This window comes from Sylvia atricapilla, chromosome 13, assembly GCF_009819655.1.
Source record: "Sylvia atricapilla isolate bSylAtr1 chromosome 13, bSylAtr1.pri, whole genome shotgun sequence".
In the NCBI taxonomy this organism is placed as follows: domain Eukaryota; kingdom Metazoa; phylum Chordata; class Aves; order Passeriformes; family Sylviidae; genus Sylvia; species Sylvia atricapilla.
The window spans coordinates 18101360-18126002 of NC_089152.1; the positions used below are offsets into that span (position 1 = coordinate 18101360).

The 24643-nt window shown below is 47.5% G+C and overlaps 1 protein-coding gene across 7 annotated transcripts in view; it reads left to right on the forward strand.

The window, feature by feature from the left end:
* Positions 1–24643, forward strand: part of NEO1 (neogenin 1) — a 174528-nt gene that overhangs the window by 108454 nt on the left and 41431 nt on the right. For 4 of the 7 annotated variants that reach the window (XM_066328684.1, XM_066328689.1, XM_066328685.1 and 1 more), the window contains exons 7-8: positions 46–166; positions 19263–19482. In XM_066328684.1, the coding sequence (XP_066184781.1) occupies positions 46–166; positions 19263–19482 (341 nt within the window). The remainder of the gene's footprint in view (positions 1–45; positions 167–19262; positions 19483–24643) is intronic. The other 3 variants (XM_066328687.1, XM_066328691.1, XM_066328688.1) reach the window with 1 other exon arrangement.

Below are 24643 nucleotides of genomic sequence, written 5' to 3' on the forward strand. Positions count from 1 at the left end.
CAATTGCTCAATTTCTAAGTGTTGTTTTCTCCCTTTGCTCCTCAGAAAGAACATAACCTGCAAGTTTTGGGGCTGGTGAAGTCTGATGAAGGATTCTATCAATGCATTGCAGAAAATGATGTTGGAAATGCACAGGCTGGAGCCCAGCTGATAATACTTGACCTTGGTAAGATAAACTGTGACAGCAGAGAGCCAAAAATGGGGAGGCACCGTTCCAAGGGACCCTTTCACATGGTGGGTTCTGTCAATAACTCAGCTAGAGCAGGGTGATTTTTTTAAAAGTCCTATGAGTGGTCCAGTGTTGTTTTCTGTGCACTTAATGAGGAGAATTGAAGGAATTCTACAAGATCCATCCTGTCTTTTGAATAATACTTGCTCCAATAATAAAACATGGTCAGAAATGCTGCATGCTGAGGTTTACAAGCAATAGCAGAATAGCCAAAATGAAAACAGCCACTAAAATCACAAACCTGGAAAAGAAGCATTTATGGAGCACACCCCAAATCACATATTTTATATTGAAGTCATTCCGGTCTCAGAAGCTTTTTTTCTGCTATTAGTGTGAAAAATAGTGAACTTTGTCACTCCTGCGAACTGCAGCTGCACATCTGGTGGGTTACAGCTGCAGTTTATGATAAATATTGGTGCTTGTGCTCCAGTCAGTGGAACTCCTGCCAGTGCTCCCCATCCAGTGTCCTGAAATGGCTGGGATGGCAAAGCAGAACAATTGGTGGTAGGATTAAAAACTCCCAAAAAGAGATACTGAAAATACCATTACGAAGGCATCAACTTGTTTTGCTCTTTCAGGTCACACAGTTCTGAAAAATAATTCTTAAGAAAATCTCTAGTACAGAGGATGAGGGGAGACAAGTCAGACAGGAAAAGACTACAACTATACCGAGGGGGTTTGTGTTGTCTTTTTGAAAGGAGATTGCTTTAAATTCTAATTTCTTTCTTATTTGGATGGAGAGGATTTAGGAGAAACAGTCTTGGCCATTGCTGGAGGTTTGCTGGAACTTGACACCTTGAGCAGTGTCTGTCCCTGGATTTGGTGTCCAGTGTGCAGAGAGTAAACTTAAGAATGAGCCACAAACAGAGATTTTCCCATTTATTTTCCAGTTGTTTTATAGAGTGGCTGTGCACTTACTACCTCCTCTGAATTCCTCTTTGGATCTGGGTGTGTTTCTGTGCTGGCTGAGGAGCCACAGGTACTCCCCACAATGACTTGGGGAATGCAGGGTGCCCTCTCCTGGAGTCAGGAACTTTAATGCCACAGAGCCGTGGGATTCCAGCCTTGGAGCAGTGTCAGGAGTCTGCACCCAGCACTGCCCTGCTGTCATCAGATTACCAGAAAAATTATTAAAAGTAATTTAATTTCTGCTCTGTGCATTAATCACCTGAGTGGTTTGCAGCTGCTTCCAGCGGAAGCATTATTCCATATTCTCCACGTTTGAAAACACTGAATAATGAATGGCCTTGGCTTTGGGAGCCCTGCCCAAGCCTGTGCTTGCACCCAGTTCCCAGTAGTGGTTTCTAAATGCCTCTCACTGTTGTTATTGGAGTTCCTGTGGTCTCACTCCTCTTCCTTTCCCTCTGCCGCTGTTTGTCCAGTGGTTTCTCCTTCCTGCCCTGCTCCAGCCCCTCATCCTGAAGGACTTTGCCTCATGATGTCCTTTCTCTTTTGCATGCTGCCAGAGGATTTGGGCTGCAGTGGTGGAGTGTCCCTGTGGGTGTGGAGACACACCCCGAGGCCGTGTCCCTGCAGCTCTGGGGCCACTGAGATGCTGTTCTCCAGCAGTGGGATACTCCCGTGGAGCACATCTGAGGGGATGTGGAACTGTGCTGTGCAGGGGGGTGTGACCAGTGCCGTGAGGAATGAGTGTGAGATGTGACAACTGGCAGTTCACAGGTGGAGGAAATACAGATTTTGGGGTTTAAACCGCCTCCTCTCAATCCATGAGCAGTGGAGAAGGGAACTGTTCTAGGAAAGAGGGAGAAGGTATCACATGCAGTAGTGGCAGCTGGCTTGGTATGAAAATTCAAACCCCCTAATTTGAGCAAAAACTATTCTGAACAGTTCAATCATTAATTCAGAAAACTTTTTTTTTTTTTTAATTATTTCCTAGCTGCTGATAAGAAATGCCAACTTGAAAAGTAACTTCAGTGAGAAAAATGTTGATTAAGTGTTCATCAAAGTTAGCAGCACTTCCCTTCCTGTGCTGTTCTGTTTTCTCCTTCCTGCTGGAATTGGCAAGCATCTGGCTATTTACAAACCATTTCTCATTAGCCCTTTTGCTTATCCAATTGATCTTGGCTGAACTAAATGCAAATGAGAAAGTGGCAGCCCTGAGGAGTTTCTCAGGGAGGCCACGTGAGCTCTCTTATCCAAGTGACGTCCCACATCTGTGTTTCGTGCTCCTGGAAGGCAGTGTAAGTTTGAAATGCAGTGAGGGGAAAACATTTGTTCACTACAAAGGGAAATTGTCTGTGTTTGGACAGATTTGTGACTTGGAGAGAGCAGGAATTTGGTGATTCACCTGCACAGCGTGGGCACAGTCACACAGAAACCTTTATAGTCTGATTGTGACTCTCCTACAACGAGCTTGATATAATCACTGATCAAACATCAGTTTTCAGTTTCAAAAAAACATCATGTTTTTTTATGTTTGGGCTGAGTTCTGGGTAGCTTTTAGTACATAGAAAAGGTATTTGTCGAAAACGTTAAAGCACAGAATTGAAAACCTTCTTGAGTGGCTTTTCTTCTAAACTTTGGTAATTCTGTTAATAAATACAGAAAAGTTTGCACCTGGAAAGGGATTGGCCATACAGAATCCCCAGCCCTTGCTTTTTCAGGAATATATGAAAGAATCATGGTATTGAGAGCAGAGATTTTTAGGACAAGTGTTTGTAATTGGGAAGGTTGGAAGGACGGAAGAGGGAGGATTTGGGTCAGTGTCTGAGTTAAGTCCTCTTTATCCCCTGTACTGAGCATCAGGTGTAGAATTCTGCAAGGGGCTTGAGAAGCCTCTTGTGCTTTCCAGCCACTTTGGGATTTGAAGCTGTGTCCCTGTTCCTCAGATGCTGGCCCTGGACCCTCAGTGCCTTTCAGAATGTCACTGGAGTGGCTCTGCTGCCTGCTCTGATTTCAGGAAGGATTTGGGAGCTCCCTAAAAGAAGGAAACTCCTCATTGCCCTGCACTTGGGCTTCTCAGTCTGGAAGCTTCTCTCTTTGCCTCCTTGATGAAGAGATGAGTGGTTTGATGTCCTGCAGATGTCCCCATGGAGGAGTCCTGCCTATCCCAGAATTTCCATTGTGCCTTGGGAATGCCTTTCTCCGCAACCTCAAATCTCTCCTCGCCCTTTTTGGCACAAACCCAACTCGCTTTACTTCCAGTCCTCCTCGCTCAGCCGCTGAGTGTCCCAGTTAGGGGGCAGATACACTCCATTACAGCAGAGCCATTCTTTGTCCTCACTGTTAGAGCATTTTGGTGTGTGGTGAGGGGGACCCTGGGGGTAACGGAGGCATTTGGGGTTTCCTGGTGCTGTAACCCGGCCTTGTCCAGGGAATCTGGCCCTGTTCACGCTGCCATGTGGGGACTGGGAAAAGAACAGGTGGCAACAAGTAGGAGGAGGGAGGCAGATGGCTCCCTGTCACCCTGTGTGAAAGGCATTGACGAGTACTCAGGCACCGGGGAAAAGCAGGAGCCATGCCTGAGCACTGTGGGCTGTAAACAAATATGCTGTGTTATGGGAGAACAATTTCAAACCATCCTTTCCGATGCACTGTGTCACCTTCACAGCTGAAGGGGGGTGCTTTGGGGGGCTCTTGTACTTTTATACCACAAAATTGGGGGTTTTCACCGTATTGTGAATTGTACAGGAGTGAGATCTCGGAATGAATGAGTTGGATACGGTGCTGTAGGAACCGTGTCAGGGTTGTTTGTAGTGGAACTCTCAGTTTCTTTACTCATTTTTTTCATGAAAAAGGGGCTCTGTCCAAGCAAGGGTATCCTGCATGGGATTCATTATTCCCAGCATGAGAAAGAGGGAGGAGGAATTAGAAATCTGTGTGTAGCTATAGAGCTGTGAGGCTTTGGGATCGTGGACACATCTGGGGATGGCTCCAAGGAGTGGATGCAGGTCCTTCAGGAAGGAGGGGCAGGGAATTGGGTCACCCTTGAGGGTTGCCTCCAGTGTTTCATCACTTTGGAGAGGATGATGAGCTAGCCAGGAGCACTGGCACAGGGATCAGTGGATGGAGGGACAGCAGGACCCTGTGTGTGTCTGCTGGACACTGGGTCCTTGTCTTGGTTTGAAAGACAAGGATCTGCTAGGGAGGGGCAAGGCCGCCCTTGGAATGGAGAATTCAAACCCCCTCCCTCCAAATTATTATAATTTAGATAATTAAAGGGCTGTCAGGCAGAGGTACGGAGATAGGAATAACAGTTCTTTACTGGAATGTTTAACCAGGCAAACAAACACCACCAACCACAGCACTGATAGTAAACAGAAGCGGGAAAGGCTTTCCCCTCGGGTGCAGTCCCGGGCACGGCCGGCAGGGGCGCTGGTGGCTCCGGCCTGGGGCACTGTCCCCTCGGGTGCAGTCCCGGGCACGGCCGGCAGGGGCGCTGGTGGCTCCGGCCTGGGGCACTGTCCCCTCGGGTGCAGTCCCGGGCACGGCCGGCAGGGGCGCTGTGGCTCCGGCCTGGGGCACTGTCCCCTCGGGTGCAGTCCCGGGCACGGCCGGCAGGGGCGCTGGTGGCTCCGGCCTGGGGCACTGCCCCTCGGGTGCAGTCCCGGGCACGGCCGGCAGGGGCGCTGTGGCTCCGGCCTGGGGCACTGTCCCCTCGGGTGCAGTCCCGGGCACGGCCGGCAGGGGCGCTGTGGCTCCGGCCTGGGGCACTGTCCCCTCGGGTGCAGTCCCGGGCACGGCCGGCAGGGGCGCTGTGGCTCCGGCCTGGGGCACTGTCCCCTCGGGTGCAGTCCCGGGCACGGCCGGCAGGGGCGCTGGTGGCTCCGGCCGGGCGGGGCGGGTGCCATGGTCCTCCCGCGCGGCAGGGGGCGCTGTGGGGCGGGCTCGGGCAGCGCACCGGGATGGCGGCTGGGCCCAGACCAAGGGAGATGGAGCAGGAACTCTGGAGCTGAGGCTGAAGGGATGGAGCAGAAACTCCGGAGCTGAGGCTGAAGGGATGGATCAGGAACTCCGGAGCTGAGATGGAAGGGATGGATCAGGAACTCCGGAGCTGAGGCTGAAGGGATGGATCAGGAACTCCGGAGCTGAGATGGAAGGGATGGATCAGGAACTCCGGAGCTGAGGCTGAAGGGATGGATCAGGAACTCCGGAGCTGAGATGGAAGGGATGGATCAGGAACTCCGGAGCTGAGGCTGAAGGGATGGAGCAGGAACTCCAGAGCTGAGGCTGAAGGGATGGATCAGAAACTCCGGAGCTGAGATGGATGGATCAGAATCTCCGAAGCTGAGGCTGAAGACGTGGGAGGTCTCGGCAGACGGGATGTGGGCTACAGAGAATGAAAACCTCGGAGAAGTGCTGAGGAAGCAATAGGGGCAGGACAACATGACCCTGCTCCCATCGCTGTGACAGGCCCCTCGTTAGTGAGGCAGGAGATGACAAAGTCCCAGGTCAGTGGCTGCTCCCAGGAGCAGAGGCTCACCCCACACCAGAAGAAACAGGACTGAGCTGGACTTCTACAGCAGCAGTGAGTTCCTTCCTCTGGAAGGCTCAGAACGTGTGAGTGTGAGTTTACTCTCCCCTTCTCAAGCACCCAGCCATCAGTGCTTCTTAGCAGCACAATGGGAAAGAAAAACTCAACTCCCAGCAGTCGTGCAGGGCAGGGAGGAGATGGAGCTCTTTAACCCAGCCCTGGGACATGTGGGGCTTGAGCCATGTGGGGCTGCTGGGCTGGCAGCTCTGTGTGTGACAGGCAGGATGTGCAGTTTCCAGAGCAGGCTGGAATTTGTTGCCTGTGACTGGCTGAGAATTCCAGCCTTGAGCTTCCAGACAGGAGGCTTTGGCTTGTTTGGGATATTTTTGGTAGGTTTCCACAGGAGGCTGTGTTAATGGACAAGAGGCAAACCATTAGATCCTGAAGGACCAAAGCACAGGAATGGTCTTCTCCAATGGTCTCCTCCAGAGGTTGAGTGTGTGTCCAGGAGACCAGGAGGGATAAGGAAGGAGCTGCCAAGTGGGCTCCAACACAAAGTGAAAGCCCAGGAATCTGGAAACAAAAGCAGAAAATCGCCTGGAAGTGTAGGGATGTAGAAAAGACAAAGCTCAGCTGGAGCTGGAACCTTTTCAGGGAAGGTTATGGAGCAAATCCCCCTGGAAGCCATGTAATGGATACATGAGAGGGATGATGACTGGGAAAATCAGCATGGATTCACCCAAGGCAAACTGTGCCCAACTGTTCCTGTGGCCTTCTGAGATGAAATGCTTGGGCCTGGGGTTGAGAGAAGTGGATTTTGTTTGCTTTGCCTTGAGCCAAGCCTTTGGTGCTGTCTCCAAGGGTATCCCTGAAGCTAAACTGGGGAAATCCAGACTGGATGATGGGCTGTGTGGAGAGCCATGGAAATTTGGAACGTGCTGGAGGTACTGCATGTGCTGAGTTTGGTTCATCCTGGACCCCATGTTACTGCTCAGGCAGGGGTGGGGACACAGGGCAGCTGGTGGTGACAGGAAAAAGCTGCAGGCAAAGGAATTCCTGATCAGAGAAAGCAGTTTCACAGAGAGGGAGCTGCAGTCCAACAGGCTGCACAGGGAGCTCTGGAAATCTCTGCTGTTGGGAGATACTCAAGGCACACCTGGACAAGGCCCTCAGCAGCCTGCTGGTTGAAGGGGGAGTTCAGGTGAGCTCCCAGACCTTTCTGTGGTCCTGACACACTGTGAGGCAGGGCTGGGGATGGCCCCTCTTGGTGTTGGAGCTCTGCAAGGAATGGTCAAGTCTGACAATTCCATGGCATGTGTTTCCTGCTGATCTCCTTGGCAGAAACACAAGTGCCAGGTGTTGATGGCAGTCTGACATCACAAACAATGTTTGATTCAAGTCTGACACCACTGGATGATCTCAGTTCCTCCTCTGAGTCTCATTCCATGGATCCTAATTCAGAGGGAGTCTTAAAGACATTATTTATTGCCCTTAATTGGTGCGTTTTTAAAGCAATTGAATTCTGTCCAGGCCCATTGCTGCATAAACAATTCCATTTTGTGTTGGTACCTCTCTGCCAGGGTTTGGCCATGAGCTGTGTGCAGTCTTGGAGCACTGAAAGGAGCTGGCTGGGCTGGGGGCTTCTCAGACCCCCAGAAAGATGGAGAACATCAGGAATCTGGTCCGTGTTCCCCAAAGCCAGCACATTTCAGTTAAGATTGTGCTGCTAATCTGTCATTTCTGCACTGCAGATGGTACTGGACTGTTTGAATTCACTTCAGGCTGACTTGGAGGTTCCCATTCCTCACAAAGAGACCATTTCAGCTCCCCTGAACTGACTGAAAAGATTCCCAGCTCTAGCTGGATTTTAAAGGCATCGTCTAAAGCCTTATTTCAGTCAGGATAGATGAAATACTGTGTTTTCCATAACTATAAGCTTCATTATGCTGTTGTGGGAGGCAAAGAGAAGTTGTTGACAATTTTTGGCTCCTACTGAAAGAAATGCAAAAGTTGGCACTAACAGGCCAACTGTGCTCTGCTTTGAAAAACTCAGTTACACATTTGGGTATTTGCCCATGTGTAAAAAAATCCCACAAATAGGGCTTTGCCTGGTTCAAGCCCTGAGGCAGACTCCTCTCATGTCATCTCAGGATCTATTTTGGAAGATTTCATAGATATCAAATGTACCTTCTCAGGCTCTCTCACTCATAGAGGTGATGCTTTCGAGTATGTTTTAGTCACATATTGTGAATGAAAGCATTCTCGGTCCATGGAATTCTGTGGAGTTCTTGGAGACTACAGAAGCACTTGAAAAATCTGCAGGGTGTTGTGAATGAAATGCCAGAGCAAGATAAAAATACATTGTTCTTTTTCAAAGAACAATAAAGGAGGACTCTGGGTGTTCCCCTGCAGGGTCTCCTGTTTCTTCTCTCAGACAGAAATCTCATGTTCTTTCTGCCTTGTCCAATTTTGCATGTCTTCATGAAGGAAAATGGGAAGAGGTCCCTGTGGTTTCCAGGAGTGGCTTTCAGGAGTCTCAGCATCCACCAGGAAAGAAATAGATGAAAATTGAGCAGTTAGGCTGCAAATCCTTGCAGACAAAAATCCACATTTTCTGTCGAGAGGCAGAAGTACTCAAAAGAAGGAACTGTGGGTTTTGGGGGGGAGCGGGAGGTGGTGATGGAGCTGGGGTGGAACTGGATATTCAGAGTCCCTTCAGCACAGAGCAGCCCCTGGTTCTGGGAGAGCAGGTCCCTAACTGGAGACCTGGGGAGATGGGGAAGAACCTCTGCTCTGGTGGAGTGGGAAGATCTGAAAGTCAGAGGATGGAAAACTCCAGTGGGATGAGCATCATCAGAGCCAGGAGTAGCAGGGGACCTTCCTCCCTGCGTTTGTTCATTTTATATCCACTTATCCCTGAGGTTTTCCACTCACAGCATAAAGTTTGTCCCCATAAAGCTTTGAAAGCAGCAAATGTCAAATTCTGAGCTGCACAGGGTGAACATTTAAGAGCTCCTGGCAGTGCTGGGGCTCCAGGAGCCCGGAGCATTCCCAAAGTGTCTGCCTCCATCCCGGCCCTCCGGCATCCACCCGGCGTCAGATGGATGGTGCAGGAACAGCTTGGAAGCCTCATTTGGAGAGTTCTGCTTCAGGAACATAAACAGCATCTGAAATCACAAACTGACTTCAAGCAGTCACAGCCAAAGCCAAGCTCAGAGAATGTTTTGTACCGGTTGTGTACACTCCAATGCTAATTTTGTGTAAACACAGCAGTGTGTGCTCCTCTTTAGTGCTGAAAGAGTGGGGTTTTTGGGTTTAATTTCAATTTTAATTTACATTACTTAGCTATTATTCCTCAGGGAAAGGCAGCATTTGTGTTTCTCATGGCAGCATGTCTGTTCAAAATGGCCTGGGAGCTGTTTGAATTCAGTCAGTTCCATTTCTCCGCTCTATTCGTGTTTAATAAATGATCTTTATTTATTCCCTCTTTATGGGCCCTGCTTATATATAGTCTTATTGAGAAGCAGAACTGATTAAACCACCCTAGATCCCAAACTTCTTGAACGTTTAACTTGATGAAGCGGGAGCTAAGCAGTCCTCAGTAGCCTATTCATGTTTAAAGCTGGCACAGGCTTTGAATAAATTGCTCTAATTTAGATTAAATTAGGAATAGATTAATGTTTGCCAGCGTGCCGTGAATCGCAGGGAGGCAGAACAGCATTTATATTGTGCTTATTAGTTTTCATTTCTTGTTTTATGACTGTATTTACAGTTGGCTTGGCAAAGAAGTGGGAACCTCCTGATGGAATTCATACAGGGTTGGGTGCAACAAATAAAGGGTTGTGGGGATGCTGCTCGTGCAGCTGTGCCTGAAAACACGGGCACTGGCACCTTGAATTTTGGTTTTCACCAGGGGGATGGATGACTAGAAGAAGAATTTCCTTAAAGAAAGAATTTCCTTGAAGAAATTCCATGTCATGTTGGAAAAGGTGTGATATGTAAGGAATGTTCAGTGGAGGCAGAGCAAGGGCTCATAGGAGCAAAAAGCTTTGGTGTTTTATGAGAAATACACAACACAGGTTAATAGAAGTTTGCTGTTCTCCACCTGTATTATTCCATGTTTATTGGAGAAGTGCAGTGAGGTGTATGGAAGGCTCTTGAGTCCGTTTGATCTCTTCTGGCTAATCCTGAATTCCTGAGAAAGTTTCTCAGTCCCATCACAAAAGTCTCTTGGCCACCAGAAAGGCTGATTAGTAACACCCAATACACCTCCCTGAACAGCACTGAAACCCTCCCATTCCAGTTATGCTCCGATTTTTTGTATTCCTGGCAGCTTGGCTGGGTGATGTCACGTCAGGAGTGCTTTTTCCTGGGAACAAAGCGGTGCCGCTCCAGCTGTGGAGGGATGGCTCCTCTGCTGCCTCTGCCCCCTGCTTACAGGGGAAAAGACAAATAACCAGGGCCAAGAGCAGCCACTGCACTGCATCACGAGGGCTCTTGTTTTGAGTGGCTTTGCTTTTTCCATCCCTGCATGAGTGGAAGGGCAGGATTAGCTGTAGCTTGATATGTGTCATGAGTACCAGAGGCATTTCCTCTGCCTTTATTCTTCATATCCAGGGCTGTGAAGATTGACAGAAACACCCTTCATTTGTAATTGATCCCAGGCTGGTGTTGGAAAGGAAAAGATCAGGTTTTGTCAGTCTCGCACCAGTGGGGAAGAACAAACACATGGGGTTGCTCTTAATTGGTTGCTTATATTTCAGAGTTGCTAAATTACACAGAATAGCAGAGACAGCTGAATGCCATTTGGAGAGAAGGGACAGGATTGGTTTTCACTTGGGCTGAGTGGGGAACAGGACTGATGCTGATGAAGATCTGGAGCTGAGAGAAGCCCCTGGTACTTATTGCCAGCATAACCTGCATGGGCTCATGGGGTTTATTTTCTTAAGGAAATGCCATAAATCTAACAAAGAAATGTAATTTTTAATAATGTGTGTTCAGTCTTGAAACCAGCTGTAAATGTCACTGTTCTCACTGGCATAGAACAGCCTGGAGTAGGGTTTTTTTGTTGTTTTCCTGGTTGTTTACCCTCTCCTGTCATCTCTCTTCTCCTCAAAAAGAAACTCATAATTGTGGCTCCAGAGTCTTTAAAGGACAGGTGGATTCTGTGTGGTTTTCCTGGTGGCACATCAGCACTGGAGGTGTTGAAGGAAAAGAAAGAGGGAGGAAAGTTGTGCTTGGATCCAGGTCACAGCTGATAGGCCAAGGTGGAATGTCCATCCCCATTCTTCAGCACCAATTTACATTTATAATTTACTTTTAAAACTTGAGGTTTGGACATTTTTAACAGTGGTCAGTGACCACAGCAAATCCACATTTAAATGTTGCATCTCTTGTTACAAACCCCATAATGTACTTCTGGGGAATAACTTGCAATTTTTGTGCGCTGGGAAGTGCACACCAAATTCAAATTCCCAAGCCTCTGTGCTGGGAAAGGCAGTTGTATTTTAAAAATACTCGTGGGGTTCACTTTTTCTGTTAGAATTAGAAATACGAGGAAGCAAGTGAACATTACAGGTTTAAAAAGAGAAAGAAAAAAGTCTTAATTAAAAGAGTTTATAAGTTTCCCAAATATCTTGATACTCCTCTAGTTCTATAAAAATGAGTGGGTGTGAGGTGGGCAGCAAGGAGGCTTTAGCAGAGAAATCCAGTGAAAATGAATAAAATATCCAGTACCACATCTAATAGTGCTGCTCTCTAGGTGGTTATAGACTAAAAGAGGAAAGGAGAGTTTGAGGGGACTTTCTCTCTCTTAAAAGATATTAATTGTGGAGATATAAACCTAAATGGAAGGAAAACAGAGTGTGGTAGATATGTGTAAGGAACAAGTAGTTAAATAAGCCCTTAATAATGAGTTTAAAGAAGTTTTTTAAGAGCTTGGGCAAATGAGGATGATTGTGACATATAAAGGCTTGTTCAGCCTCATCTGCTGCAGCTCCAGTTTGGCAGAGTTGGTGCTGCTGAGTTGTTCCAAGTGTCAGCAGCTTTCCAACAGAAGATGTCGCAGTTCCAGGGTATTTTTTGGAGAAAAGCAGCCCTGGAGGGTAGCAGTGAGCTGCAGCCCTGCAGGTGTCCCAGGCAGGGACTGGGGGATGTCTTACCCACAGGCACTTGGAGCAGCAGGGCAGTCACTAAAGGGAATATTGCAGATGGAAGTCAGGGGTTACCAGTGATCTGGGAGCAGCAGCAGGATTTGTGTTCAGTCCAGGCTCTTACTGTGCTACTCCTTTGGAAATACATCCTGAAATAATCCAGGCATAGTCATGGAATCCCAGGGTTTGGTTCAGTTTGGGCTGGAGGGACCTTGAACCCATCCCATCCACCCCAGCCATGGCAGGGACACCTTCCCCTGTCCCAGGGTGCTCCAAGCCCCATCCAGCCTGGCCTGGGATGTTGTGGTCCTGCTCTGCCTGCAGCATTGCTGGGGATTATTGCGGCATTCCCAGAGCTGCCAGCACTGCTGAGCCCCTTCCCTCCCAGCTGAGCATCCCTGTGGATACCACGAGGGAGAGGTGGGACCTGCCCCAGGGCACCAAAGGAGGTATTGGCAGGCCTGGAGGAGCTTCTCGAGCTCTTGGGAGGTGCCAGTGGCTGTGCAGAGCTGAGCCCTTTGCGTGGGGTTTTATTCCTCACTGCTCCTCAAAGGCTGGGTTATTTGGGAATAAAGTCACTGCTCTGCTGTTATTATTAAAGTCAGATTGCAGAACGCTCTTGCAGGCTCTGCTGCTCTCAGGAGTTTTTTTTTTAATTCTTCAGAGGAGTTCAACTGATGAATATTTACAGTAAGAGAAGACCCTGGCCTGGGTTCTTTTGGGGGCACTTCCAGGCAGTTTTCCTGTCTCAGGATTTATATGTGGGTTTTGTTTCAGGCTTTTGATTCTTTTTCTCAAGGAGTGCTTGTTAAAAAATATTTAATTGTATAGAAAATGGAATAGTCACTACTGAATTTGAAGGTCATACCCATCATTTTACAATATGTGTTATGGTTTGAATTTCTTTCCAATGACAAAATGTGTTTCAAAGCAGCTTTAAACTCCTTGGGGTCAGGTGATGTGTGTTTGGTTTATTTCCCTTTTTTTAATAACTGATTCTTGTGACTGAAATCCCTGCAGGGCTTTTTCCCTTTCCATGCTCCCCTGGAGCACTGGGATGTGGCTGGATCCAGGGGGTTCCTGCTCCGTTTCCCTGGAATGCGTCAGCAGGGCCGTCACGCCTTTTTAAGGCTTGTTTTATGAGACAGGAAAAAATCAAATTGTTTCCTCTACACCAAAGCATTTCATGGTGAAACGGGAATGGGAGGAGGGCTTGTTATCAGGAGGATTTTTATGACTTCCCTTAAAACACAGGCTCCCAGTCAGAATGTGTTTATCACTGTATTTATATATCCCAGATAACTGAGCACCCAGCAGTGTCCGTTCACAATGCAGAACAGAACCAAATAAATGCCTAAAAACCAGAATCACTGAGTGGCAGTGAAACACTTGCTGGTTCTGGGTTTTTGAGGAGTATTTTACAGCACTGTACATTGAGTGAAGAGTAAATAACAGCTTTTGCTCCCAGTGGTGATGTAAATTAATCTAAGGCAATTAAAAATTAAAAATAAGGCATTTTGCCTGCTCTGGGCTAAACGTGTCAGCATAGAGAAATAAATAAGGAAACATCTCTGTTTCAGTTATGAGGAAAATGAGGGATATTGGTGGAGGAGGGTCTGTTCCTTAGGGTAGGGGTTTGAGTTCTTAAGTGTGTGAGGAACAAAATTCATTCCAAAGGTTGAGTCAGGTTCTTGTCCTCAAACCTCTCCCTTGAGTGAGATGATCTGGGAAAATCCTTGTGTGGGGTCAGCTCCTGGATCCCTGTGCTCCAAGTTTGCCGTGGTTCCTGCAGGTGTAATTCCCAAAGGGATGTCCTGCTCAGTGGCTCCATGGTTCCTGCAGGTGTAATTCCCAAAGGGATGCCCTGCTCAGTGGCTCCATGGTTCCTGCAGGTGTAATTCCCAAAGGGATGCCCTGCTTAGTGGCTCCATGGTTCCTGCAGGTGTAATTCCCAAAGGGATGCCCTGCTCAGTGGCTCTGTGTCCAGCTGTGCTTCCCTGGAGGTGTTGTCCATGTTGTCCCATGTCCCAATGCTGTGGTGTTTGTCTTTCTGACACGTTTCCAAAATCACCCACAAAGTCCTGCAGTTTAAATTAGCTCATGAAGCGTAATTCAGTCTACAGAATCCTAAATTTGGAGGGGGTTTTATGTCAAGCAGATGTGGATCTGTGTCTTACAGCAGGGGAGTAGGGGTGATGGTGGCTGTTGTTGGAACTCCAGGAGATTCAGCACATTCAGGATTCAGATTCAGGACGTTTATGTTCATTCTGTAAAGCAGAAATTACTTTCCACCCTTCTCTTTCCACATCTGCTCAGTCTCTGTTCCAGCTTTGCACAAAAGCACCAATTTGTGGAGGAACAGGAATCCCAGAGACTTCAACTTCTTTAAATGAGTTTTTCCGGGGGAAGGAGTTAATTCCATTATTACAGCTGATCTGGTGAGACCAGCTTCAGCACTGTGGCTGTTTGTGCTGAGAGAAATTACTTGAGGCAGGTGACGTGGCTTTCTTTGAGTGTGGTGTCACTCAGGGGACAGCTGGGGTTAACAAGGGCATCCCTTCTGTTGGGAATTCATGTTTTAAGCATTTGAACAAGGACAGCCATTGGATACAGGTAAAAACACGGTGAAAAGTAGGAGAGAAAGCAAAATTTTGAAGGGTGATATATAGTGTGAACTTACTGATTTTGTTATTTCATGTTTATTATTGCACTGCAGCCAAATGCTGCTGTTATTTTTAAATACAATGCACATAATGAAATCAGTGGGATTTGACTCTTCGCAGCATCACAGCTGCTTAATCCTGATCCAAGTTGAATCCTTCCACTGGGACACCATGAACCAAAGTTCAAATTTAGAACAGTGTGTTTGGTAAAAGAAAAAGTTTGCAGGTCATTATTACCTCTCTGGAACCAGTTAAGTGGATTTATGGGGAAATTATTGAGTACACAGTTAGATACGAATACCTCACATCAAAATTAAACATTTTGGTGCCTCTGAGGTATTTTTTTCTTAGGGAAAACAGCTAAAATATTAGAGGTGTTGAGATCTGAACATGTTAAGTAATTTTTTTTTCCAACAGGTTTGTTGGCAAAATAGTTACTTGCTGTTTTTATCTGTAGTAGATCTTAGTTGCTGTTTCGAAGGTTATTTCAAATCTCCAAAATCCAGCCTGAAGTCCTTCCAAGGAGGACTTTCTCTTCTCCTCCTCTGCATTAATTGTATTAACTCTGTATTAACTGGTGTCTCTGCTCTTTGCTTCCCTGGGAGGGTCCCTCTGGCTCTCCACGGGCTGGAGGAACCATCTCCCCCCTCCATGGGTTCATTGGTGCAGTTGACTTTCCCAGGTCATTCCTGCTCCTCGTCCCCTGGCTGCACCTCAGGGAGTCCTGGATCTCCATGTCTCTGGGCTGGGGGATGCTCTTGGCTCCCTGTTGGTGTTTGGGGTGGGAGCTGCTCCAGAGCTCCATTGGATGCAGGCATTGGGCTCCAGGAACACCTGGATCACTCTGTGGTGCCTCTTGTGCTTCTGAAATCCTCAGCACTCTCCTCAGGCTGTAGTGAGGACTTGCAAACACTTGGATATGGCCGAACCAGCCTAAAAATGACTTTTAACCAGTTCTCCAGGATCTGAATCCCTGCATTTGCACAGCCCTCCAGAGGCAGGTGGTGGCAGTGCCAGATGGGTACCCAGGGGACTGTTCAGATCAGGCTGATAAGGAGCAGATAACATTCCTGGTCCCCCACCCTTTGTGCTGGAGCCAATGGCATCACTGGAATGTTGTTGCCAAACAGGAGGAAGCCTGGATGTGCCAATAACCTCCGGAGGGGGGAAAGCAGGGAAAGGGAAATCGGAACTGGACAATGTGGAAAGTATTTCCAGTGATTTCATAACAACCACAGAGGTTCAGTGAGTGGCTCTCAGGTGTGGCTGAGTTATTTGGAAAAGATCTCCTGTGCCCCTTGGGTGGTGGCCCTGCAGCAGCTCTCTCCATCTCTTTGTTATCCCAGGGTTTTCCTACAAGATCAAAAGATGGGATCACACCAGTGCACCCACCCCGTGGACACCTTCACCTCTTGGACGTCACCAGCCCAGTGCTGGGGCAATTAAAACCTTGTTACTGATTGATCTGAGTCCAAATCCTCGTGGGCATTTGCACACCCTGCAAAGTATTTTGATTAAATAGTTGCAGTATTTGATGTCTGCTTAGAAGGGGCTTGAGGATTAGCAGCTGGAATGTCCCTGGCATTCCTCTGGGGCCTTGGCTGGCACTGTTGGTGTCACACCTGAGCAGCACAAACACAGATTCCTTTGTCTTGGAGTGCTGTAGGACATGGGGAAAAACATTTCCCTGGGGAAAATAATTTCTAGGGCGAAGTTAAAAATTTCTGCTTCTGATGTTGCTGGGAATTGGCCTGCAGTGGCTGGGATGCAGGAGTGGAACTCTGCTGCCTGGAGTTGTTCAGGAGTTCCAGGATCCCTCTGGTCCTGGGTACTCCACAAGAGGACATAAATATGGTGCAATGCACAAGTCACTCTCTGAATGTGCTTTTAAAAAATGAGATTGATGGGAAGCTGTGTAGGAATAACTGCAGAGAAGAGTCCAGAGCTGGAGTTACTGTTTAAAGAAGTGATGAAGGAGATGTTAGAAAGAAGAGACTTGAGTTGCTTCTTTCGTAGTGCTGAAAGCTGGAAGTGACAAAGGCACATTAGAGCTAATTTGGGTGTAATTGCTCATTAACACAGCTCTGACTGCCGAGCTCTGCTCACACAGCTGGGGATGAAGCCTCTGTAAAGCACTGGAGGCATCTGTAGAAAATACAGGGGAAAAAAAGGAAGGAAATCCCTAAATCTTCAGGGTCCCAAAGGTGTTGAAGTGCAATGTTTTGGGCAGTTCTGGGGCCTGGCCCTGCCCACCTCACCTGGAGGGTTTCAGCCCTTGCTGCTCTCTCTGGGTCACAGCTGGTTTTTCAGGTGTCAGGAGGAATTTGTTGTGTGTGACTGTTCTGTGATGCTGTGGGAAGGAACATTCCTGGTCTGAGCCTTGCACAAGGCTGGAACTGGGTGTGTGTTCTCTGGGAATCCTGGCAGCTCTCCCAGCCCCATCAGCTCCGTGTGCACATCACTTCAGAAAAGATGGATCCATTTCATGGTGTGGGAAGAAAAGCACGAGTGTGTGGGGATGGGGTTTACATTGAGCAGATGAATTTTAAAAATATTCCACTGTAACTCAGTGGAATGAATTTTAATGATGAATAAGGGGTTGATTTTGCATCAAAACCATGTCATTTGAAGCAGATCACCTGACAGTATTGCCAAGGCAGGTAAGAAAAACCCAAGTATGAGTGTTTGGAATTTGAAGTGAACTGGAAATCAAGCAGGACAGTGGGAAAACTGCTGGAAACCAGTGGGCACCAGGGAGGTTCTGCAGTTCCATCCCTTGTTCGTCAGTGGGAACACTGAGGAAGGAGTTTGTCAGGTGCAGTGAGAAGGTCTCCAGTCCAAGGGAGCTGGTGACAAGGGCTGGGGTTTAAACACAACAAAAGCCTGCTGTGATACTGGATCAGCACTGGAATGTCATTCAGGAGCAGGGAGATGGTTTGGGAAGATTCCCTGGCCCCATTCAGGGCTCTCCTGAGTGATCTACAACAGCAAAGGACTCCCTGGGGGAATGGGGCCCTGGCTGAGGCCAGAAGAGCTAAAAGTGGTGCATTCCTGCAAGAAATCCAATTATGGGACATAAAAAAAGGGAGGGGGTTAGATAAAAATAGATTTTGCAATGAATGTGAAATTAATGGTGTCATGTATTGATCAGGAGGGGCTGCTGGAGAGCACTTAATTGGGATCTTTAGCTATTAGAGTGTGGAAGAGATAATTAAGGAGATACCCTGGAGTACGTCTCTCCTTGCGATCTGTATTTGGAATACCAAAATGTTCCTGGCTCTGGGAGCCTCTCCCAGTTCTGCCCACGGGCTGGTGTGACATTGTGCAAACCTGATAAAAACCCGTGGCTGCTGCTTGAGTCTCTGCCAGGACCTGTCCAACAAACAACAGGAAAAATGAGAGTTCTGCCCATTGAGGACCTCCCAAGCTGATGCTTGGGTTGATAAGGAGCTTTGACAATTTCAAATAATTTTTTTTTTGTTGATGGAAGACTCCTCAGTGTTGTTCCCTGAAGGTTTGGTTATTCAGACAACATTTTCTCCTTTGGTCAGGTTTTTTGAGAGGTTTTCTCGTTGTGTATCATAACATAAATCCACATGTTCTGGTGGAGATGCTGCAGCTCAACAACAGCTCTTCTAGTCCTGAATTTCTTTCTGGGGAAAAGCAGAGCAATTTTAGTTAGTTTCCATAATTAATGAAAGAAATAAATGAATTTGGCAGCATGGATTCCCATGTGGAAAATGTCATCAGGTGGTTTAAGCTTGGTAAATAGTTAAGAATCCAGAAAAATTCTGTGTATCCTGAGCTTTGGGGGTTTGTTTCTAATTGTGCTGCTTGGAATACTCCCTGGTAATTGGGGTCCAGCTGCTCAGAATCTCACTGTTACATTTACTGGCTGGATTGCTTTAATAGGATTTGGAGAGTGGCTCTTCCTGTGGTTCAGCTTGTGCTGTTAAATCACCAACCTTTTAATGCAATAATCCCCGGGTTTATCCTGCCTTGGAGTAGCAACATAGGAAGACATGAGTGAGGCTAAAAGTTTGGAGAGTGTCAGTTTAATCCGGAGCATTGTTGTTTGTGCTTGTCAGAGTCGCTGTAAAATGATGAAATGGGTGTTGTGGGATAGAGGAGGAGCACTGATGGCAGGAAAAACGGTGGGAAAAAGGCTGGAATTCCAGTGCCATGGGCAGTAGCACAACCCAGGCAGGTCAGGAAGCAGCTCTGTGTGAAATGGCTGCAGGGTTTGACTGGATGAATTTGCACTGAAAGGAATTCTGTGTGTTTATCTGTCATTTTGTTACCATTGAGAATCATTAATTGAATTGTGCATGTTAATGAGCTACAGTAGAAAGTGGGGTCTGATTGGAGTAATGAACAGAGGTTGGGGTTAAACTGTCAATGTGGCATTACATGAGCTCACAAGGCAGTGACACTGTGGTTTGCTGCTGGTGTCCTCTCCTGAGGTGTATTTTACCCCCAGTTCCACCCTTCCCTCCCCTGCCACTTCCATTACAGTGGAGATTTGGTCTGCTTGCCTGACAGTGCCGTGTCCTGTACTCCCCATTAGTGGTCAGTAGTTACCTCTGCCTGCATGTCAGCCTTCAGTTTAATGGCCTTTTTTGTGTGTTCATTTTCTTCTGTTTTCCCATCGTGGTTTTGGTTTATTTCTTTTACGTTTGTATTTTTTTTCTGTTCTCTCCTCTTCTTTTTTTTTTTTTTTTTTTTTTTTTAAAAACCGTGGTGATGTTTGCCCTTCATATTCCCCAATGTTTGCACATGCCAAGATGTTGCCATCCCAACATTACCTCCCACTTCACTGACCAGTGCCACTAATGACCATCTAGCACCAGCCACAGCGGGACCCCTGCCCTCCGCCCCGCGCGACGTCGTGGCCACGCTGGTGTCCACCCGCTTCATCCGGCTCACCTGGCGGCCACCAGCCTCCGACCCGCAGGGAGACAACCTCACCTACTGCATCTTCTACACCAAGGAGGGCATCAACAGGTAAACGGCCACGGCTGGGAGCAGCTGCTCGTGTCTGCTGGGTCAGTCTCGGGGGGTCTGTGCGGTCACTCGTGGAATTTCCAGCTGCCTTGCCTTGGGAAAGGGAAGCCTGGGTGTAACAAAGGCTTCTTTCACACAGTCTGCTCTCCCTGGAGTTTTTGCAAGTCCATCACTCCTCCATGGTGTCCCCTTTCCCTGTTTCCCCACTGGCCGTGGGGTCTGGTGTCCAGTTGTTGCCTTCCCTGTGGTCACTTGCCCCCTGTACCACCCACGAGCCTGAGACACTGTATAACTGAGAAAATCCACATCATCCCCCTCTTTGGTCCAGAAACCACCTGTGGCACATGGAATAAATGCCTGCTGGAATTGCTCTGGGGCTGGGAGCCTTCTGCCTCTGTGCTGAGCCAGCCTTGTGATGTGTGTGGATGTGTGAGCTTGAAGATGCTGTCTGCATTCTTCCCAAGCAGTTTCTCCACTGCAGAGGCTGACTGGGATCTAGTTGGGCTGTAGCTGCCCTCCGAAAAAGACACACTGTTACAAGGGTTTGCAGAGAACTGGCTGAAATTAATTCTCCAGACTACTCTTCAGAGGTGTTTTGTAAAGCAAACGGTGTAATAAAGAAAAAGAACAAATGTTACAGAAAACAGAAGAAAATCCACGCACAGATGTCCCAGAAATCCCTGCTAAAACACTCTAAAAAGCCCCTTACTTCCTTTGGGTTCCTTCCTAGATACTGAATGTTCTAGGAGGGACAATCTGGCTTGCTGCCTAAAGATCACCACGAGGATTTGAGTTACACTCTCAGAGCCATGCTCTTGTGCTGGTCCCGAGCTAACCACATAAGAGAAAAATACAGAACTTTCTAGTCAAACTTCCCAAAATGTCTAGAGGTAAAGTGAAACTCTTTCCCTATTTGGAGGCACCTGCTGGGGGTGTAAGGGATGCTCTACTTCTGTAAATAAAGCCCAGGAGGACTTTGCTGACATACCAGGAACTGTTGGAATTATGGAAACTTAGATTTTAAGGTTTTAGGATATATTAATACATGTGAGTCAAGGTGGAGGATTTTGGGTCCTTCCTCTTCACCTCCTTCTTTTGTGTGGGTGGTTTCTGTAATTGGGTGAAAAAGGTCTGCATTGCAGGCCTTGGGTGGTCATTATTGGGTCAGAAATTTAAATAATGTCGGTGTCATCTCGTTATTTAAGCAGAAATTCCCCAATAACCTTGGAAAGAGTTAGAGGCTCTCCATTCTCTGTTCCCTAATTTTCTAATTAGAGCTGTATACAGATAGGAAATAATGAACACCCAGGTCCAAACTCAAAAGCTGCATTTCCCCTTTATCAATCCCAACCTTAGAGAAAAAGAGAGAAAAAGAAGCCAGAACTGTCACAGGGCACCGCAGTCTGTGAGGTGGAGGGATGTAGGAAATAGAATCACAGAAAGTTCTCAAAATCTGACAGAGATAGTGGATGCAAATATAGACATAGGTGAAGGCTTTAAATCAGGACCTTACAGATGAGACCTTTTAGAACAATAAATAGTAACTACTGTCAGATTTGATTTATATCCTTCGAACAGACCAGATTTAAAATGGCATTAAAATTGCTGTGGTGTAAAATAGCAATGCTTAAAGCAAGCAAGAGAGGTGCCTTCAACAAACAGAAAGAAATACACTAAGTAATGAGAGACTTTAGATTTTGCTGTTGTGCCTTTGTGTACAAAACTTGCAAATCTGTTTGCTAGGTGAAAAAATACACACTGTAGTAGAGCTGTGTAACACAAAGTAGTTAATAAGTGACAAAGTTAAGAGAGTTTCTCTGTGGTTGTGCCAAGCAGGGAAATTGTGGGAAATACTAAAGGTAAGAAGACTTTCAGAAGCTGTCAAAGCAGGACCCAGAAACAGAAAGAGCAGAAGAATTTAGAATTAGCTGTAGCTGCAAAGCTTGAAAGTATGAAAAGTTACAATAGTACAGCAAGCAAGGACATGAAACAGCAGTTTGAGTCTTTAGGCAAAGATAGACCTTAAGACTGCAGAAAAATATGCCTAGCAAGACAGTAGAAGGTTTTAAGCTTAATAAGAGTATTGTGTATTTGCAGTCAGCCCTCTCTCTACCTCCACCAGCTCTTTCCAGGGCTCCAGGAGTATTGTGTTCCCTTCCCTCTCTCCCACCCCAAGAGTTTCACAGGCAGTGCTTGAGAGTGGCTGGATTAACTGCAAACCCTCCCAACCTAATTTTATTTACACTAAAATACAGAACCATCAGCCCAGAGCCTGCAAAGAGCTGACAAACTTTGTTTCAGTGAGGATCCAGCCATCTGGGCAAGGTGTCAAGGACCCAAAGGTGGGTCCAGCTGATTTATAAGGTCAGATTGCCAAGTCAAAGTGACTTGGACCTAGTTTTGATGCTACCTGCATCAGAAGTTGTTCCCTGCCTTTAGCAGGCTGTTGGGGACAGAGCAGCAGGGCTGTCACAGCTCCTCAGGAGGAACAGGAATGTCCCCTGGGAGCAAGAGGCACCTGAGGCTTCAAAGCCCTGCTGATCCCCTCTGATGGCAGGCACAGCTCTGTGATGGGTGGTGGTTAAACACCATGCTCAGTGCTAAACACCAATTCCATCCCAGGAACTGCTGTGAGCACAAATCTGGTAAATGCCTCCCAATCATCATTTTTGATGTATTATCCCAGTGGATGATACCAGTCTCCCCCTTTTCCTTCCTGATGGGGTCTACTGCTCGGATTTAAAGCTTCAAATTGTGATAAGTTTGAGGAAGCTGAAGTGAACATTCATTTGGAGCAATGCTTAATTAATTGCAGATTAGCTTATCAGATTTATTCCTCACGGGAAAATCATCTGTCACCTTATTGATAAGAGTGTGAGACACAAAGTCATTTGAAACAGAAAACACTCCAGAGGGGAATTCCTCCTCCTCCTCCTTAATCCTGTGGATAAGGAATCTTGTCCAGGCTCATGGCAATTAATTGAGGCAATTGGTAACGTTTTATTTGCCTCACAAATGTTGTTTTTTCTGTAACTCCCTTAATTTGGTGATATCCAAGTGTTCCAGGTTGGATGTGGCTTGGAGCACCCTGGGACAGTGGGAAGTGTTGCAGGAACACTCGGATCCATCTGAGGGTCTGAGGTTCCAACTGCCCCGGCCTCTGCTGGCTCAGCTTCCTTCAGTTTTCACCTGCTCAGGGAGGGGAGACCCAGGAACATGGCAGTGCCCCCTCACCTCTGCCCCTTGGACTTACCTGAGAGGGGATTCTGCCCCTGTGTCCCCTCAGGTGACACCCCACCTGCAGAGCTGCCCCAGCCCTGGGCACACAGCACAGGGAGGACCTGGAGCTGCTGGAGAGAGTCCAGAGGAGGCCACGGAGCTGCTCCGAGGGCTGGAGCCCCTCTGCTCTGGGGCCAGGCTGGGAGAGCTGGGGGTGTCACCTGGAGAGGAGAAGGCTCCAGGGACACCTCAGAGCCCCTGGCAGGGCCTGAAGGGGCTCCAGGAGAGCTGGAGAGGGGCTGGGGACAAGGGATGGAGGGACAGGACACAGGGAATGGCTTCCCACTGCCAGAGGCAGGGTTAGGTGGGAGATTGGGGTGAAATTCCTCTCTGTGAGGGTGGGGAGGCCCTGGCACAGGGTGCCCAGAGCAGATGTGGCTGTCCCTGGATCCCTGACAGAGCCCAAGGCCAGGTTGGACCGGGCTTGGAGCAGCCTGGGACAGTGGAAGTGTCCCTACCCGTGGCAGGGGATGGCACTGGACCACTTTCCATTTCTGCTCCAACCCTTTGTGTGATTCCAAGAGGAGCATTTCCAAGTGAAGAAGCAGCAGTGGTGGGGACATTTCTGCTTCAGGGGCTGCACAGTGTCACCAGCTGTGACCACGTTGGTCTGATGACACTGGAGAGGTTCCCCTGGAGGCAGTGACCTGGGAATGAAGGGATGTCCCAGGGCTTTCCTGTCACAGCCCCTGGGGGAATCTGATCAGATGGAAGTTACTGTCTCACGCAGCTGTAAGGTTATTTCAGCCATGTGGCAGGTATTTATTTACTTCACACTCAAGGCACCTCCCCTGGAAAGGGGGTGAAAATTCAAAAGTGCTGCAGAGAGGTTTAATTCTGGAGAACTTTAGACAAGCACTCAGGCGGAAGAACCCCAGAGTTTAAGATTTAGACAAAAATAAAAGAAATAATGGCACGTTGCTGGTCTGAGGTGGTAAATTACACATGTAGGATGCTCAAACACTGCTGAATTCACAGTTCACTGTGGTGTGCTTCAGACACAGCAAATGGTGTTTAATTGTGTGTAATGACACTCAGAATGCCTCTGGAGCTCCCTGCCAGGCCCCACAGCTGGCACACACAATACCCACTCCCCAACAGCTCCCCAAAGGGCCTCTCTTAGATATAAATGCAACTTTAACCTTGGCATTTCCAGCCAAACTCCTGGGGCTGCACTGAAGGCTCTTCCCTTGGGTGCTTGAGAGCTCCTGTAAGCCTTACCTGGAGTTTCCAGAGCTCCTTAATTGGGGATTAGAGTGGAATCGTGGAACAGTCATAACCATCTGCAGGGTAATGCAGTTATTCCTGGGGCCCATCTGCTTGATGCCTGTTATCCCAACCTGAGTATGTTGGAAAAGGTGCTCCAGGCTCTGCAGGAACAGCCATAAAGGAAGGATTCACGCAGCACTTAATTAGATTAATCTCTCCCTATTTTTACCACACTGTTGTTATTACCGAAAATTTGCAATACTATGGCATGTCTATTTATTTTTGTAAATGTTGCCTTCCCAGTGAAATAATTAATTTTTTTTTCCTTTTTCTAATTTTAAATAATAACCTCGGTTTGCTGATTACCATTTTTCCCCAGATCAAATCAGGGAGTGCACTTCCACTTGAGGCAGAAAATGCTATATTTTGCATGTTAATGGGAGCTGGATGTTATCCCACAGCTGTGAATCCGTTGGCACTTAGGCTGGGCTCTCAGATCCCATCCTTGTAGCTACAGCACGTCTTAAAGGAAACTCCACTTGGAAACGTGTTTTCAAGAAAATGGTGTGCTCAAAGTGGAAAAAATAGCAATGAAAATTAATAAAAAGCTGAAATAAATGAAGCTATTTATGCAGTGCCATTTTAGCTGAGCTTATGAAGGGGAACATTCTAG